Source organism: Lithobates pipiens, unplaced genomic scaffold (assembly GCF_037356315.1).
Source record: "Lithobates pipiens isolate NorthernLeopardFrog02 unplaced genomic scaffold, aLitPip1_a1.2 Scaffold_16, whole genome shotgun sequence".
In the NCBI taxonomy this organism is placed as follows: domain Eukaryota; kingdom Metazoa; phylum Chordata; class Amphibia; order Anura; family Ranidae; genus Lithobates; species Lithobates pipiens.
Window position 1 is genome coordinate 368,878,874 of NW_027507748.1, and position 17,774 is coordinate 368,896,647.

Below are 17,774 nucleotides of genomic sequence, written 5' to 3' on the forward strand. Positions count from 1 at the left end.
TTTTGGCACCAAAAAACCCATTCAGTGCACCCCTAGTGCCTGGTATTCAGTTTGGTTAAGGTGTGTGTGTGTGTGTGTGTGTGTGTGTGTGTGTGTGTGTGTGTGTGTGTGTGTGTGTGTGTGTGTGTGTGTGTGTGGTTGCATGTGTCGTGTGTGTCGTGGGACATTGCCCACTGGTATATTAAAGAGGAGGTCCAGCTGAAAAAAAGGGCTACCATTCGAACTAAGGGAAACAGGCAGTGGAGCCTTGTGGCTTCACTGCCCGTTTCCTACTGCACATGTGCGAGTCGCACAGCGCTTTGTGAATGGCCAACTGGCCACACAGTTCCCAGAACACAGCACACCCCATTCCCCAGAAGGCAAACGAGAAGAATGAAGATCACTGTGGAGTAGGAAGTGGCAGATTAGGACAATCTGCCTAGCAACAGCCATTTCTGGTAAGTAAAACATTTTTTTTCCCTGATTTTTATGCAATTTTTATATATTTTTTTCCTTAGGGTGGAACTCCGCTTTATATTGGGTGATGCTTACATCTTTCATGATATTAACCATCGTGAATGTAAATATAAAAAGGAGTGCACCCCCATTCAAAAAGAGCCAAACTTTAGGGCAGGTCCACCAACCGTGCTGGAAGGTACCTATCTGGCCATAACCCCTGAAACAGGAGCCCGAGGAGCCTAGATACATTTCAGAGAGGCGCTCTGGGACCAAACACCACTTTATATCCAGCTTCAATCAAAGCAACATTTAAAATGCCTTTATTGATTGGCATGCTCCATTTATGCCAGTCCTCTGTCTCATGTGCCATGCCCAGATCCTTCTCTCACTATTTGTTTAGACTACAAGGCAGGAAGTGAAATCTCCTCCATGGGACACAAATGGCACCACCTGGCAAGAGTTCATACCTCCCAACATTTTGAGATGGGAATGAGGGACACCTACTCTGTTTCCCCCGGAAATAAGACCTAGCGTGATTGTCAGTGATGGCTGCAATATAAGCCCTACCCCCAAATAAGCCCTAAAGTCATTGTGGGTCTTATTTTCAGGGTAGGGCTTATTTTCTGAGAAACATGGTAGGGCTTATATTGCAGCCATCACCGACAATCACGCTAGGTCTTATTGTTGGGGGAAACAGGGTACTAGCAAAACATGTGGATGCATAGGACACGCCCCCTGTCACACCCACTTAAAAGAGAATTGACCCAAAAAAAAAAGTTAATTAAATCCACAAGGACTTTATTTTATCACTACTATTCCTTTTATATTGGCTTTTAAAATGTACAAATGCAGCAATTTAGAAATTGGATGAAAGGTTTAGCACTGGGAAACACTTTTTGAAAGACAAAAAGTGCATTTTATAGACCTCTATATAGATCAGACCAAAATAAGGGACAAATGAGAAGAAATTAGGGACATTGCTCCAAATCAGTGACAGTTATGAGCTATGGGAGTTCTAACCCTTCCATACAACATAAAAATACAATGTTTTGCCTTTAATTCTACTTAAAACAAAAGCCTCCCTTGTTTCCTCACCAGTGCCCCCAGATGAATAAAACAGTCATGACGTCCGACCCTCCAATAATGAGATCCCTCAGATGTGTATTCTTCTCTTTCCCCAACCTCTCATAAGTAAAAACACCTAGTACTTCCTGCTTCGGAGAACAGACGTTTAAACGGCCCGCCCCCCATACTCAGCACTAGGGGGAAGCTTTGTCTCCGTGTATGTCTCCATTTCCAGGTGCCATTTTGGTGGAGCCAACGCAGCACGAAATGACACAATAAAGTATACTTGCTATAGAAATTTTAGTCCTTACTATTTGAAATGTAACGCTAAACGCAACAGGAGAACTGCTCTGTATTCACCTGTTCCGCCGCACCGTTTTATTTGTAATATTTGGGAAAATGTGAATTCGCTAGGCGCCACCTTGTGCTTACGAGGTATTCCAGCGGTGGAATTGCCACACGGTGTCGCTCTTCTTGTGAGAACAGCTAGTAAAGTTAGCGTGGAAGTCCGTAAGCTGCGCATGCGCTTCATCTGCCTCCATCGCCTCTCTATCGTGGCCTTCCCTGATCCGTGCACGCGCGTCCTGTGAAGGGAACGTGTACGCAGAGGACCTGGGAAGTAGCGACGTGCGGAGGCGCCGCCGCGTTACAACGTCCGGTGATGGCGGCCCGTGTGTAGGACTCCATGAGGCGGGGAAACGGAGCACCGTATCGCGGTGGGGGGAAACCGAGAACGTCCGAGGCCATGGCGGGCGTGTTTGACATAGACCTGGACCAGCCAGAGGACGTCATTTCGGATGACGAGTTGGAGGACGGGGTGAGTAGGGGCCTATAGAAAGGGAAACAGGCCTTGAGCCAGGAGGGGGAGGGGAGCAGTGAGTACTGGGTACTTACACATTGTCTTCGTGGGGTTTGCTTCGGGGCCGTAATGAGGAACGTCAGCAAATGTACGTCCCCTCTGTACTAGTTACACAAGTTTATCGCTTAGGATGGAAGTACGGTGTAGGGCTGTGTGCGGGTCTGCTGCAGGAAGTGGGACGGTCACCATACACGCTACAATCCGACCATACAATCTTTCTACAGCCATTAAAAGATATGCCAAAGCTATCTCCTATCAGTGTCTAACCAGTCAAGCTGGATCCAGGCAAGCAAGTTCTTGCACTACATTGTCTTTGGTCAGATTGTAATGTGTTGAGCGTTTACACTGCAACACTGTGCGAGAAACCTGCATGTCTGGTGTTCTTTTGAATAGTGCCCCCCGCTGGAAAAAATGCCTCATGGATCTGCGCATGTGCCGTACGGAACGACACTCCAGCTGATATGTTGATCAGCTGACAGGACCTGAACTTAGCACATGCACAGATCATTCGTGGCATTATCCGATGCGGAGGGAGAACATCATTGTTTGATTATGCCCCGCTACTGCGGGGCATGTTTTGTGTGTGTCGCAGGGCGGCTTCAGTGTGAACGGCGGGTTTTGTGTGTGTTACAATACGGATTTAGACAAGGCAAAACCTGTTCAACACACAGAAGCCGCCCTGCAACACACAAAACATGCTCTGCAGTAGCGGGGCTTAATCTTACAATTACGTTATACCTCCGCTCTTTGCATAGCATCAGATAATGCCACGGACGGTCTGTGCATGCGCCATGTTCAGGTGCTGCCAGCTGATCAACATATCGGCTGGAGTGACATTCTGTACTGCGCATGCGCAGACCCATCAGAGCCATTTTTCAAAGGGGGGGGGGGCACTATTCGATAGAACACCGGAAACATGTTCAAAACACACTAGGTTACAATCTGCTGTGAGTGTCAGTGTATTCCTAATCTTACCCCAAATACAGATCACAAATGCAGTGCACGTACCTGCACAGGAGCGCATGGTACTGCAGTACCATGTGATCCAGCTCAAGGAGCAGGAGTGCCGGAGAGGATCGGAGCTGCACTGTGCAAAAAAAAAAAAGTGGCTGTAAACCCACAAAAAAAACTGCAAACAAAGGCATAATGAGCTAGTATGCATGCGTTTTTTATGAAATACTCACCTTAGATTGAAGCCCTCCGCAATGATCCCCCACACACTGCTCTGGCCAGCGACATCACTCCTGGAGTTACTTTCGGGTATCGTAGGCTCTGGTGCTGTGATTAGCCAAAGCCGCGATGATGTCACATGCGCACAGGAGCTGCCGTAAACGTGCTATTGCTTCAGTGTGCATGTGTCGATGATGGCACATGCAGATACGGGGGATATCTCCTAACCCAGTGGTTCTGGTCCTGTCCTCAGGACCCACTAACAGGCTGGATTTTAGGTATTACTTTGGGGAGATGCAGACTAGATTACTGCAATCACTGAACAGCAAATGATATCACCTTGGATGTATTTCAGTAATAATTCAAACCTGGCCTGTTAGTGGGCTCTGAGGACAGGAGTTGAGAATGACTGTCCTAAATGGTGCAAGTTTAGGAGATATCCGGGGTAGCTACAGGGTAAGCCTTATAGGTTTACCTGTACACATACGTGGATTGTAAGGGTTTACAACAGGGATGGCGAAGTAGCTCATGGAGTTTTATGCTTCCTTCCTGATTGTACGCTTCTTCCTGTGTGTTGCACGTTTTTGTATGCAGCAAAACGTGTCTGCTTGCCATGTTTAGGGTGTCATTAACAATGGTACTGTAAAGGCAACGTGTTTTTAGTGCATTCCCAGAACGCACAGATGTGAACAGAGCCTTGGGCTCCCAATACACATTACAATCCCCTTTACATCTGCCTTTGACTGTGTAGCGCAGTAGTTCTTAATTTATTTTTTATTTTTTGGGTCACGGGCCCCCTTAACCACCTCAATACAATGCGCTTACACCCCCTTCCTGCCCAGACCAATTTTCAGCGCTCTCACAGTTTGAATGACAATTACTCTGGGTACACTGTACCCATATGAAACTTGCATCCTTTTTCTTTTGGTGGTATTTAATCACTAGTGGGTTTATTTTTTGTGCTATAAATAAAAAAAAAAAGACCGTAAATTTTGTGAAAACCCCAATGGGTTTTACTTCCTCTTGTGCTCCCTGCAAAGTCTGCAAATTATAAGCATAATGGGCTGGTATGCATTGCATACTAGCCCATTATGTGACACCTGCAAACGAATCCATCACTGTCCCCTGTGCAGACCGCTTCCATCTTCGTCCCTCCGGTGAATGCGTGAGCCGTCAGTAACGACACACTCTGGTAAAGAAACGGCACAGAGGTCTGTTTCTTCACAGCACATGCACCGATTACATCATTGGCACACTATATAAGTGAAATATCTCCTAAAAGGCGCACGTTTAGGAGACATTTCCACTACCTATAGATAAGCTTTATTCTAGGCCTACTTATAGTTAAGTCACAGGGTGTTTTTACAGCTGCTTTTACCAGTGTCAGACTTTTATTTTATTTTGCAGCTTAAAACCACCTCTCCATATTCTATGGTCTCATGCACACCCAGGCTTTTAGGAGTTGTAGGTGGCATAGGCGTTTTCAAGCTTAAAAAAAACCCCCAGGACCGGCGTTGCTGTAAAAACATCTGAGGCTGCAAAACGCAGCTTAAAGCGGAGTTCCACCCAAAAGTGGACCTTCTGCTCATTTGTTTCCTTTCCCCCTCCAGTGCCACAATTGGCACCTGTTGCCGGGCCAGTAGGAGAGGGGAGCGGGGCCTCGCGCATGCGCAGTAGGGTTACTGGCGGGAAGCCGTAAGGCTACACTGCTGGGTACCCTTACCCGCAATGGCGGCGGCAGCACCTGACAGCTGATGGAAACATCAGCTGCGATACCGACATCGCGGGACTCCAGGACAGGTCTTCCGCTGGTTCTTCTGCTGTTTCCTTTTCCTTCTTCCTCTGTCTTCTCCTGACGCTAGCTCCCCACTGTTGTTAGGTCTGGTGTGTGCTGTCCCTTAAATAGCCATGGGATATGGCCATCCAGTGATGTCATCCTGAGACCCTGCCCCCTTGTGACATCACCGCTCCATCATGCACACCAGACCTAACACAACAGTAGGAGCTAGTGTTGAGAGAAGACACGTTGGAGCTGCTTTAATAATGGAATATGTCAAAAACCTGTCTACTAGTTTTTGTTTTTGACAGCTTTTTTTTTTTTTTTAACAATGTACCCCTTATTCACATATGGTGGGGAGCCAGCATCTGGGGACCCCCCTCATTTAAGGCGGCTTCCAGATTCCGGTAAGCCCCCTGTCCGCAGACTCCCACAACCACCACCCAGGGTTGTGGGGAAGAGGCCCTTGTCCCCATCAACTTGGGGGAACTCCACGCCGGTTTATTTTTATTTTTCATCATGGTAAGGGGTTCCCCTTCAAGATCCTTAGAGCACAAGTCAGATCATGATCGGACTTGGATGTGTACTTCTAGTCAAATCAATGGGCTCTCAAAGGGACGCATTGATTTTGTGTAGAGGCAAAGAAGCGCCGCTAAAAGCTAGCGCGACTAAATGCAAAAAGCTGCTAAAAGCCAATTTTTTAAGCCTTTTTCCTGCTGTTGGTAGTGGCTTTGCAGCTAAGTTTTTCTAACGCCCTGTGTGCATGAGGACTAAAGCTGAATTTTTTTTAGGTAGGGCAATTTTTACATAATTGCATTACCCAGCTTGGACCAGTGGAAGAATGTATGTGCCATTCCTGTGGTATCCCCATGGAAACTGGAAATCGCAGTAGTAGACTTTCGCTACTCCAGTCATTTCCATGCCCTGTGCTGAGTGACTGCCCTGCTGCATTTTGAACACAGGAAGTCGCTTGCTCAGCACAGGCTTCACTTGGAGAACATTTTCTTTTCCAACAGTTTGAAAATATTTCAGAGTACAAAGATACAAAAGTGGGGAACTAATGTCATGATGTCCACCTCGTCCACTCAGAATACCTTGAATTCATTGAGAAATGGCAAAGTGTTTTCTGAATGGTGCCCATTCCAAGCAAGTGATCTTCTGTATTCAAAAGACAGCAGGGCAGCCACTCGGCAAGGGACCTGGAAGCTACTGGATATCACTGTGGTAGCCACTGCTACCAGCTCCCATATGTACAGCACGTAAGTTGGATCAACGTAAAAACTGTCTTGCCTTAAAGCGGTTCTGCACCTTAAAAAAAAAAAAAAAAAAATATTAAAAGCCAGCAGCTACAAATATTGCAGCTGCTGACTTTTAATAAATTGATACTTGCCTGTTCCATGGGTCCAGCGATGTCGGCGGCAGATGACGAGTGATCGCTCGTCTCTCTGCTGCCCCCGTTGCCATCCTTTGTCAGGGAATTGGGAAGTGAAGCGTTGCGGCTTCGCTGCCCGGTTCCCTACTGCGCGATTTGCGCTGCGCGTCTCTGCTGGTCCCCGCTGTGTCCTGGGAACTGTGTGTTTCCCAGAACACAACGGGGGGGGGGGGGGCATCTGCGGTGGTCTATCCCGGAAGTGGTTGCAGATACCTGGATTATCCAGGTAACTGCACCCCCCTGAAAGGTGACGATTGTGGCACCAGAGGGGGGAGGGATCAGATGAGCGGAACTTCCACTTTAGGGCGGAGAACCGCTTTAACTTCAGATTTATCTGGAATAAACAGGGTCAATAGTACAGCTGTTGTGTTCATTTCATGTTGACAGTTCAGAGCATAAAAAACAAGCTGAACAAAAGAAATCGCAGGTATCTCCATCCCTGCTAACATTGCTGATAGGGCTATTGTTTTGACAGCTTCCATCTGATTGGATGCAGGTGCTGTTCAGCCAGAAATTTTCCAACAAGATGCTTTGAGTCTAAATTCATATCTGTGCGGTTGATGCTTTGATGCAGCTTTCAGACGTGTTTTGCATTTTTAAACCTGTATTTTGCATGCAGCTTTAATGCATTTTGCAATTTTTTTTATGTCATTACAGTTAAAGTATAAATAAAGGCAATTTTTTTTTGAGTGCAGAGGGATTAGAACACCTGTCAGTTTTTATTGCTGTGTATGACCCTGGTAAGGAGATTCATCCTTTCTATTTGTCCTGTTTACCATTATTATTGAAAGAAAAAAAGTTTTGCCTATAGTTCTACTTTGAATACCAGGGATATGGCTGCAGCTAGATGCCATAACCCTGGTATTCAAAGTAATTTTCTAGGAAAAAATTACAGATTTTAACTTGTAAGCAACAAATGTCAGAAAAAGGCCTGGTCAGCAAGTGGTTAAACACACTGCGTATAGCTGGTTGCTAAGGCGCGGGCCAGGAGTTCGGCCGCTGTGTCCTTAACAATGGATGAGTTGTCAGTGGGACAGCCAAATGTTCCCTGCCGACAGCCAAATAGAAAAATTGGGAACAAAATGGCGTGGCTCCCCCCAAAAATCCACACCAGGCACTTTGGGTCTAGTATGGATTTGGAGGGGAACCCCTACCCCCAATTTTTATTTTAAAAATGGCGTGGGATGCCCCCCAAAATCTATAACAGACCCTTAGCTGGGCATGCAGCCTGGCAGCCCCACCCCAAAGAACCATGTCCCGATGTGGATGGGGACAATGGCCTCTTGCCCACAACCCTGGGCAGTGGTTGTGGGAGTCTGTGGGCAGGGGGCTTATCAGAATTTGGTAGTCCACTTTATTTAACAAAATCCCCCCCCACCCATAAGAATGAGTATGGTGTCAAAAAGAAATGAAAACATACGGTTTTTGACAATTCCTTTATTAAAAATAAAAAAATAATGTCCCCCAATATAGATTCATCGTCAGTCACGCCATTGCAGACTTGGAGCGGTGCCGGTCTTTTATGGTTTTCATAGTTATTGTTGCTATTCTAAAAACCTAAGGAAAAGTTTTAATTAGAATTGCTGAATAACCACTTACTGACCGCCCCATAGCAGATGTACTTTTACAGGGCGGCTCTCCTGTGCAGAATCGCACTTCCACACCCACTTATCGTCAGGTAGAGACTTGGTAAGGAGATCTCTGTTCTGGCGGGGAAGAGATACATTTTTTGTGTCCCTCCAAATAAAAATCCATCTCTTCCCTTTATTAAAACTAGCACATACAATACATCAATAACTGGACAGGCACACAGTAAACCATTTGATTGCCCAAGATGTTTAACCCCTTCCTGACCAGTGTCAGTACAATGACTGCATCATTTTAGCACTGATCACTGTATTAGTCTCCCTGGTTCCTGCAAAAGCATCAGTGTTATCTGTGGCAATATCGCTATAAGTCGCGGATCTCTGCCATTACTGGTATAAAATATATATATATAAATAGTTTGTAGAAGCTATAACTTTTGTGCAAACCAATCCATATAATCTTATTGGGATTTTTATTACCAAAAATATGTAGCAGAATACATAGTGGACTAAATTTATTAAGACATTTTTATTTTTACATTTTTTTTTATTTGGATATGTTTTTATAGCCTTTTTTTTTATAGTGCAAAAAATAAATGCAGTGGTGATCAAATACCACCAAAAGAAAGCTCTATGGGGGGAAAAAATACATCAATTTAATGTGCGTACTGCGTTGCATGAACGCGCAATTGTGAGTTAAAAATTTTCAGTGCCGTATTGCAAAAATGGCCTCGTCATGAAGGGGGGGGTAAATTTTCTGGAGGTCAAGTGGTTAATCAGTATGAGCCCATTCAAATTTAAAAGGACGTACAAGTACGCCCATTTGCCCAGCCATGCCATTCTGCTGATATACATTGGCCTGTGTCGGTCGGGAACCGGTTAATGATAGCCATACACCTGTCGAAATCGTATGAACGAGTTTTCGAAAAAACAAACACATGGTCGTAGAGCTGCACAATTAATCGTCAAGAATCGTTATCGCGATCTTGACTAAAGTGTTTCACAATTCTTTCTATGCAAAGAAAGGAATTCTTTCTGCTCTTCTGAAGCCACAGCCTCAAAAGAAAGGAAGAGAAAAGACTGGGCAATCTCCCAAGAATCAAAACATTCTTAATCTGTTGAATTTAAGTATAAACATTGTAACAATTTGTCAAAGACTTTGTGTGTAAGTGAAAAAAGTTTAACCACTTAAACACTAAACCTTTTTCTGACATTTGTTAGTTTCAAGTTAAAATCTTTTTTTTTTTTGCTAGAAAATTACTTAGAACCCCCGCACAATATATATATATATATATATATATATATATATATATATATATATATATATAATATTAGACACATACTTTTTTTTTATAGTAGACACCCTAGAGAATAAAATGGTGGTTGTTGCAATTTTTTATGTCACACTGTATTTGCGCAGCGGTCTTTCAAATGCAATTTTTTTTTTTGTGGAAAAAATTACTTTAATGAATTAAAAAAAAAATAATAATAACACTAACCAGTAAAGTTAGCCCTTTTTTTTTTTTTTTTTTTGTATAATGTGAAAGATTTTACGCTGCGAGAATCGTGATCTTTTTATTCTAAGCCAAACTCTACATGGTCGTGAGAGAACTATTTTGCTGTCATGTAATGACCGAAATTAGATTGATAAATCGTTCAACTGACATAAATTAATCTGTTTTGTGTTTTGTCACATACGGCTAGTGCACAATGTTCAGGCGAGAAACACATTACCTTTCAATTTATCGTCCATTCGCCCGAAGTTTTCCAAACTTTTCCTTTGCGGCTCAAAAACGTTACAACCGATTTTTCAGTATGTGCTCATTAACTGGACGATAAACTAACAAACTGTTTAAATGAGTTTTTCAAACGATTTTATCATCTAGTGTATGACCACCATAAGGCTTCTTTCACATGGAGCAGAGTCGGAACCATGTGGGATGGATGTCACATCTGTGCCGTTAGTTTCAGTTTCTACTGGGTGGACCCCCTGTCAGGTGTTAATGGACTCGGCTGTCTTTGTTTACATTAGGCTACCTCTGATCTGTCTGCATAAACTGAAAAGTTATTTTCAGTTGGTCCTTTTACTAGACCTGGATGGACCCAGTGGTAGATGGGCATAAAAGGACACAAGTCCATTTAGACCTGCCTGTCTATAGGGCTCCATGTCCCTTCTGATCCAGTCCACCTGAAAAAATAACAGGTGGACCTATGTGAAGGGGGCCTACTGCTGTATCTCCTTTGATAGTGTTGTAAAGATATCAGGTTTCTCATTTTGTCCAGCCTTGATTTCTTCTGTTCCTAAAGGCTGTTTTACATGAATTCTTTCAATTCTGTTTCCAAAAAGTTTTAATACATAAGCAGGTATAGCTGGTCTGGTACCATGGCACCTTGATGTTTAAAGTGGTAGTATGGTCAATTTTTTAACTTTTACCTACAGGAAAGCCTATAATAAGGCTTACCTGTAGGTAAAAATAATATCTCCTAAACCTGTACGGTTTAGGAGATATTCCCCTCGGTATGCGCGGCTGACTGCAGCGGCGCATGCGCACAAGGGGGTTCTCCGTGAAAATCCGGCAGCGCTCGTGCGGCCGGACTGAAATCTCCCGCGCGCATGCGCGGGAGTGACGATATCGCGGCTCCGGCCACTCACAGCGCCGGAGCCGCGATACCCGGAAGAGACGCCGAGGGAGCATGTCGGCTCCCTCGGCGTGGATCGGGCCAGATGTCGGGGCCTCGTTCTAAGGTAAGTATTTCATAATGAGCTAGTATGCGGTGCATACTAGCTCATTATGCATTTTGCTTTGCAGGTTTAAAAAAATAAAATAAAAAATTGCGGGTTTACTACCGCTTTAAATATAACAGCCTAGCGATCCTTTAGTAACTTTCCAAAGTACTATACAGTTTGTAGTAGAATTTGAAGACCTGATTATTTCTGGATAGAAACTTCATCTGTTGAAGTAATTTTGCATATAAAAAAGTACATCAATTGATGCTCCGCTAAACATTATGTCTGCAGTATTGACTGCTAATATATTATTACTGTGCTTTATACATACCTAAAATTCTGTTCAGCCAATTTTGTTTAAGATTAGTTTTAGAGGCAGTGGTAGGTTTTTATCAGTTAATGACATTAAACTGAAAATTGCCTGCGGTAGTTTTAAGCCAGCCATAAAAGGATTGAAATTCAGCCTGTTCAGCAGGAACTGGGCGAATTTTGATCCATGTATGGGGGGGGGACAGTGTTTCTACTATTGTACATCGGTGTCACCAGCTATAGCTGACAGCACTGCTCAGTGTATTCTGATGGTGGGGGAAGTCTTCCCACTGTCGGAACACAATAGCGGAGTAGGAGTACTCGTCCTTTGCCAGTTAGCATAAACTTCCCGGGTGCTGGGCTGCGGACATCTTCATTGGCCAAAACTGAATGCTGTGCTGGAATTTAAAGAGGAAGTAAACCCCTTCAAACTACTTTGACCTACAGGTAAGCCTAGATTAAGGCTTACCTGTAGGTCCACGCAATATCTCCTAAACCTATATGGTTTAGGAGATATTTGCCCGAAAATGGGCACCGCTGTCTACGGCGCATGCGCCGTAGACAGCGGCGCGCAGGCGCACTAAATGCGGCAAATCCAAGAATGGATTTGCCTAATTTGTCGACTCCCGTGCGCATGCGCGGGAGTGACGTCATCGCGGCTTCGCCGAATGGCAGCGTCGGAGCTGCGAGACGCGACTCCCGTGCGCATGCGCGGGAGTGACGGCTTCGCCGCTGTCATTGGTCGGAGCTGCGAGACGCCACCAGCAAGATGGATGCGGCGGACTACAGGGATCAGCGGCGACTTCGCTGGCTCCTGTGTCAGGTAAGTGACACATAATGAGCTACTATGCGATGCATAGTAGTCCATTATGCTTTACCTTTGCAGGGAAAAAAAGAGGAAGTAAACCCATCAGGGTTTACTTCCTCTTTAAACTTGGCTACACTTGCACAGGTCAGTGTACATTCTAAAGAAGACTGCCATCAGGTTTATTTTATTGCAGAACTGCAATAAATTGCCTGTCTTCTTGCAGTATTTAAAATTGAGACTTTAGTTCTAGTTTGTCAGACAAGGCCAGCATTGGCAGCCCCTGTGTTTTCTTGATGACTCAAGCATCGTACACACGATCAGATTTTCAGCAGGAAATTGTGTGATGACAGACTGACCGTTGGTACGCTCCATCAGACAGTTGTTGTCCAGCTTTCCGCCAACAAATGTTGGATGACAGGCTAGTAAATTTTTGGCAGACAACAGTCTGTTGTCAGATTTTTCTATCGTGTGTACACAAGTTTGTCACATAAGTCCAAAGTACAAACGTGCATGTTCGGAATCAATGCTCGGCAAACCCGACATTAGCAGAAGTTGCCCAAAGGGTGGCGCTCGAGCTGAAATTCCACATAGTACGTCACTACGTTTGTGTTTATTGGCCAAAAATTGTGTACCGTTTTGTATGCAAGACAAGTTCTTGGAACACATCCTTCAGACAAGTCTGGCGCTTTGTTTGCCAACAATCCGATCATGTATACAAGACTTCGGTCCCTTTTTAATTACAGTGATCTATTTGAGGTGTGGAAAATAATTAAACCTATTAAGCACCATTTTCATATTAGTGTTTTATTATAAATTAGTAATTTAATAAAATGTACTTTTATTATATAGAAAGAAGTGTAGAAACCTTTAAATGTAAATATTGGGCAAGTTTGCCAATTCACCTGTGTACTTTGTGGTGCCACAGAGGAACACGCACACTATTAGACCCCATTTGAAAACTTGTTTTCACCGTCAGTGATTCACTATTAACTAGCTGTACTCCAGGAATAGTCACTTTCTAAAAAGTGCCAGATTACTATGGGTTTAGTCCAGTGAGGACTTCTGTAAATAGAACTCTTTTGCAAGATCCACTTTCACATACTTACCAAAGGCTTTCTCGGCCTAGTTTTTTTTTTTTTGAAAGTTGCTTGATGTTAGTCTCCTGTAGGGGAAAATGATTATGTTGGCTGTTGTAATCAAATTCTGAGTTTTTTTGCAGTGTAGTATTTTATTGTTTTTCTTTTTTTTTCTTCAGGGCATCATAAGTGAATTTATGGACCATGGAAACATATCATTTGAACTGTAAGTTTTCATTTATAATTGCATTAAAACAGAATGTTTGCAGAGCCTGCCTGTTATTGAAGTTGTGGATCTTTTCCCCTGTTTTATTACTGATTTTGTTTGTATGATTGTTAATACTGATTAAAGCTCAACTCCAGGCAGGTAAAAAGAATTTACAAAATGTCTTGCACCCCCCAAGCAGACAAAAAGCCTAGTGCTTTGTGTAGAGGATGGGATAACAAAAATGATACCTACTTTAATCCAGGGCCCCTTAATCTTCCTGCTGATTCTGGTTGGGATGGCCAGACCACAAGCCAGTCACAAATTAAAGCCTACTTTTCCAAAGCAGTCTCCAGGATGGCTATGTGAGATACTGGCTCCGCCCACTACAGGAAACACAATGCAGAAACCGTTAAAAAGCCCCCCCCCCCCCCATCCACATTTTATTGTTTCTGACCCTACAGGTGAGCACATTGCTGTGTTTACTTTTTTCCTAAGTGGGTGATTGTAGTTACTTGCTATCTTTCTCTTTTCTCCTGGGATACCTGTGAGTATGCCTTGAGGTTTTCTGGTTTCCTGTGAAAGTTATTTCCCTTTGAAAGTTTTTTTTACCTGGACCTCGTTCCACCAGGAGAGGATGAATCAACCCCAGAAGATCCTCTTGGGTCCCTTGTTGTTCCTGAGGAGTGTCTGCTTAGATCCAGCTATCCAACAGTGAGATACTCCACAGTGCAATTTATGTTCCCACACTTCTCTGTTTGGCGGGTATCGGCAAATTCGGCATGCCCGGGTCTTTCACCTAGCCGCATTAATGGGGCTTCCTGCCTAAGTCCTCTGCTGTCTTCCCGGGGAGAGAAAAGTCCATGCGCTTCTCCCCCCAGGACTCCTCCAAAATGGCGGTTGTGACGTCACTTGTGGCGCCCATTGATGGTCCAGAAAGGTGGACCAAGATGGCGATGGTTGCATTCTAGGTGTTTGAGAATATTGTGTCCATGTGCCTATCTCCCCGGGACACCTCCAAAATGACAGTTGGCACGTCACGTCTGGTGTCCATTGAAGGTCTGGAAAGGTGGACCAAGATGGCAAAGGCAATGTTATCATTGTAGGCATTTGAGAATATTGTGTTTGCAGAGCCTACCTCATATTGAACTTGTGGATATTTTGACCTGTCATTACTGATCTTGTGTGTATCATAATTCAATTACTGCTACTGATTTAACCCCAACACCAGGCAGGTAAAAATTAAAAAATCTCTTACCACCACCCACCCCCACTGGAGACAAAAAGTCCCATGATTGTTTCTGTAGGAGAAGGGATTACACAAATTAATGCCTACTTTAATCCAGGGTCCCTTGATCTTCCTGCTGATTCTGGTTGGGATGGCCAGCCCACAAAGCCAGTAGTCCCTCAACGTTCTTGATCGTGTTAAAGAGGAAGTAAACCCTGGTGGGTTTACTTCCTCTTTCATTCCCTGCAAAGGCAAAGCAAAATGGACTACTATGCATACTATGACGTATCCAGTACTTTTTGGTGGTAAGGCCATAGAGTTTTTACTGGCAGGGTACTGTTGCAGGTCCAGGATTGTGAGTAACCTCTAGGTTCCCCAGTTCCTGAAGGTTTCAGAGCCTACCGTGAAGGGTGAAGATTGGATTTAGTTCAGATAACCCTGCGTAAGTAAGGTAAGTGGAGATTTCTAAGAAATATCTTTGGTTTTCTTATGCATTTCTCCTTTTAAGTCTATAATGTTGTCATGCCTATGTGTCACCACTGGGGGCTGTATTGAGCACTCACTGCCTTATGCTGGAAACAGCGCTGTGTCAGGAGCCATCATTTTCTTCTCCTCTGGCAAAAAGCAGGCAGATCCTCCGATAAGAAGGGGGGGGGGGGGGGGACTGGTCTCTCCTCCTGCGTCCCCCATGTTGAAATTAACCCCTTCGGGGGAATTCTATACCGAAAGCATTCTTTTTTTGTTTTTCTTTTTTTTTTTTGTTCCATGTCAGCTGTTTGCTGGGCGCCTGAAATCCGCCGCTTGCATGGTAAAATGCTTTCTTATGAAAACGGGGGGGGGGGGGGTTTGCACGTGGAGGGAGTTTTTTAAAGCACTATGTGTGTGGCTGCTGCTGGCTATGGAGGGAAACATGAGCAGGAGGTGGCTTACTTCAGGTTTGGTGACAGGCATTTCCCTTTGACACATTACTTTACCAGGCTAGGTATTCATAGCAGCTTATAGCGCCGGACTATAACCTACCAGTGTACTCTTTTTTTTTTTTTTTTTTTTTTTTTTTTTTTTTTTAAGTGCCTCTGCTTTGTGCTTTCAGGCTATGACTGGAAGAGGGACCAGGAACTCCTAAGGGTTCTAAAGGGTCAATGGTTTCACAACAAACTAAATCCATTTCCAAAAGAATGTCATCCTCCTCTCAGATTGAGCCATCAGGGGAGACTTGTTGCAGCTGCGCTGGACACTTCAGTCCTATTTATATCACACAGGAGGTTTTCTCTTCTACCATTTCTAATTTGTAAAAGATTGATGCTATGATCACTCTCCATAGTGGGTCTAAACATAGCAGATCCCCATCTAGTGCTCAGGACCCTCTTATTGGGGTGCAAGGGGCAGGGGATCAACAAGATACTGATATATATCCTCTTCTGAGGAGGGAGTAACATCACAGGACAGGTTGCTTGTACACTCTTACTAAATTGGTTTGTTCAACCTTTTTGCTGCCTGCAGGCTCTTGATGAACCCACCTCTGGTTTTGATCACTAAAACCTCCCCCATCTGCGGGTGCCTTTCCTATTCATTCATGGCTTAAAAAGCTTATATATTCTGAATGAGAACATCCGGATAAACAAAATTATCCTCCCAAAATTTTTTCCACACCTTTTATCCTATAGAGGAGGATTTCTATAAGCAATTGGTGCTGCAATCGCCTCAGTGAACAAGAGTCTCACATGTCCGGTGGATAATGCGCTAATGTTAAAGGATCCAACAAATAAAAAGTTGTAACTTCTTTCTAAAAGTAATGTCTTTAGCAAGTTCAGTAGCGCAGCAATTGGTGTATCTCAGTCCATTAAGGAACAGTTTGTGGCGATACTGCCTGATCAGCAGGCCTAGCAATGGGCTGGCGTATCGGACGCACTGTTTCACAGTAGATGCTATGAAAGATTTTATCATTCAAGCCTCACGGCTTATGCTAGGACTAGTGCATTCTTTCAGAATTCTGTGGCTGAAAGATTGGTCAGCCAAAGCACCGTGTAAAAAAAAAAAAAAAAAAAAAAAAAACTCTTGGCCGGTTTCCCCTTTCATGGTGAACAGCTATTTGGGGACGATCTGGATAAATACATTCAAAGGATCTCTAATGGGAAAAGCTCTCTTTTTAGCAGTAAAAAAGTTTAAACATTTCTCCTTTTAAGCAGTCTTCCGCACCTGTGCCAGGGGAATCGGCCTCCAGGCAGTCTCTACAGCCTCCACCGTCAGGTTCATGGGGAAGACCCCAAGGGCAGCACCAGGGTCAAAAGAGGTCTTGGGGCAGAAAGCCTGCAAAGCAGAATGCTAAAGCCTCCTTATGAAGGAGTGCCCCCGCTCGCTCGAGTGGGGGAAGGCTACTGCAATTTTCAAAGATCTGGCTGGAACAATGTCAAGGCAGATGGATGGCTTCCTCAGTTTCTCTAGGTTACAAACTAGAGCTCTGAGAGTTTCCGTCTCCTTGTTTTCTAAGATCAAATGTTCCCGGGGATCCAGAGAAAAAGTCTTTCTAGCTCTGGATCATCTCTTATCCCAGCTGATATCAGAGGTTCCCTTAGAGGGACAGGGCACAGGATTTTATTCAAACCTTTTCACGGTTCCAAAACCAAATGGAGAGGTGAGACCCATTCTAGATCTCAAAGATCTGAATCTGCACTTAAATATCCGTTCCTTTCTCATGGAATCAATCTGATTGGTTGTTTCCATCCTGCAAGGAGGGGAGTTTTTGGCATCAATCGATATCAAGGATGCATATCTCCACATGCCAATATTTCCGGCTCGCCAGAAATTTCTACGCTTCGAGATAGAAAATCATAATTTTCAGTTTGTGGCCCTACCATTCGGTCTAGCCACAGCATTGCTGGTGTTCCCAAAAATTCTGGCACCTCCTTTAGTCAGATTAAGTGCTCAGGGCATAACGGTCCTAGCCTATTTAGACAATCTACTTTTAATAGCTCATTCTGTCTCTGGTCTAAACCAAAGTCTAGTCACAGCTGTAAACTACCTGGAATCTCTGGGTTGGATACTCAAACTAGAAAAATCCTCCTCAAAACCATCAAGGAGAGTACAGTACTACAT

At 44.1% G+C, this 17,774-nt stretch overlaps 2 protein-coding genes across 3 annotated transcripts in view; one reads left to right on the plus strand and one right to left on the minus strand.

The window, feature by feature from the left end:
* TUBD1 (tubulin delta 1) overlaps positions 1-1,679 on the minus strand; it is a 40,846-nt gene extending 39,167 nt beyond the window's left edge. For both annotated transcript variants that reach the window (XM_077482113.1, XM_077482112.1), the window contains exon 1: positions 1,534-1,679. The gene's annotated coding sequence lies outside the window, so the exon portion shown is untranslated. The remainder of the gene's footprint in view (positions 1-1,533) is intronic.
* Positions 1,680-2,084: 405 nt separating this feature from the next.
* Positions 2,085-17,774, plus strand: part of RPS6KB1 (ribosomal protein S6 kinase B1) — an 84,126-nt gene continuing 68,436 nt past the window's right edge. The window contains exons 1-2 of the mRNA XM_077482116.1: positions 2,085-2,320; positions 13,428-13,474. Of these exons, the coding sequence (XP_077338242.1) occupies positions 2,189-2,320; positions 13,428-13,474 (179 nt within the window). The 5' untranslated portion in view covers positions 2,085-2,188. The remainder of the gene's footprint in view (positions 2,321-13,427; positions 13,475-17,774) is intronic.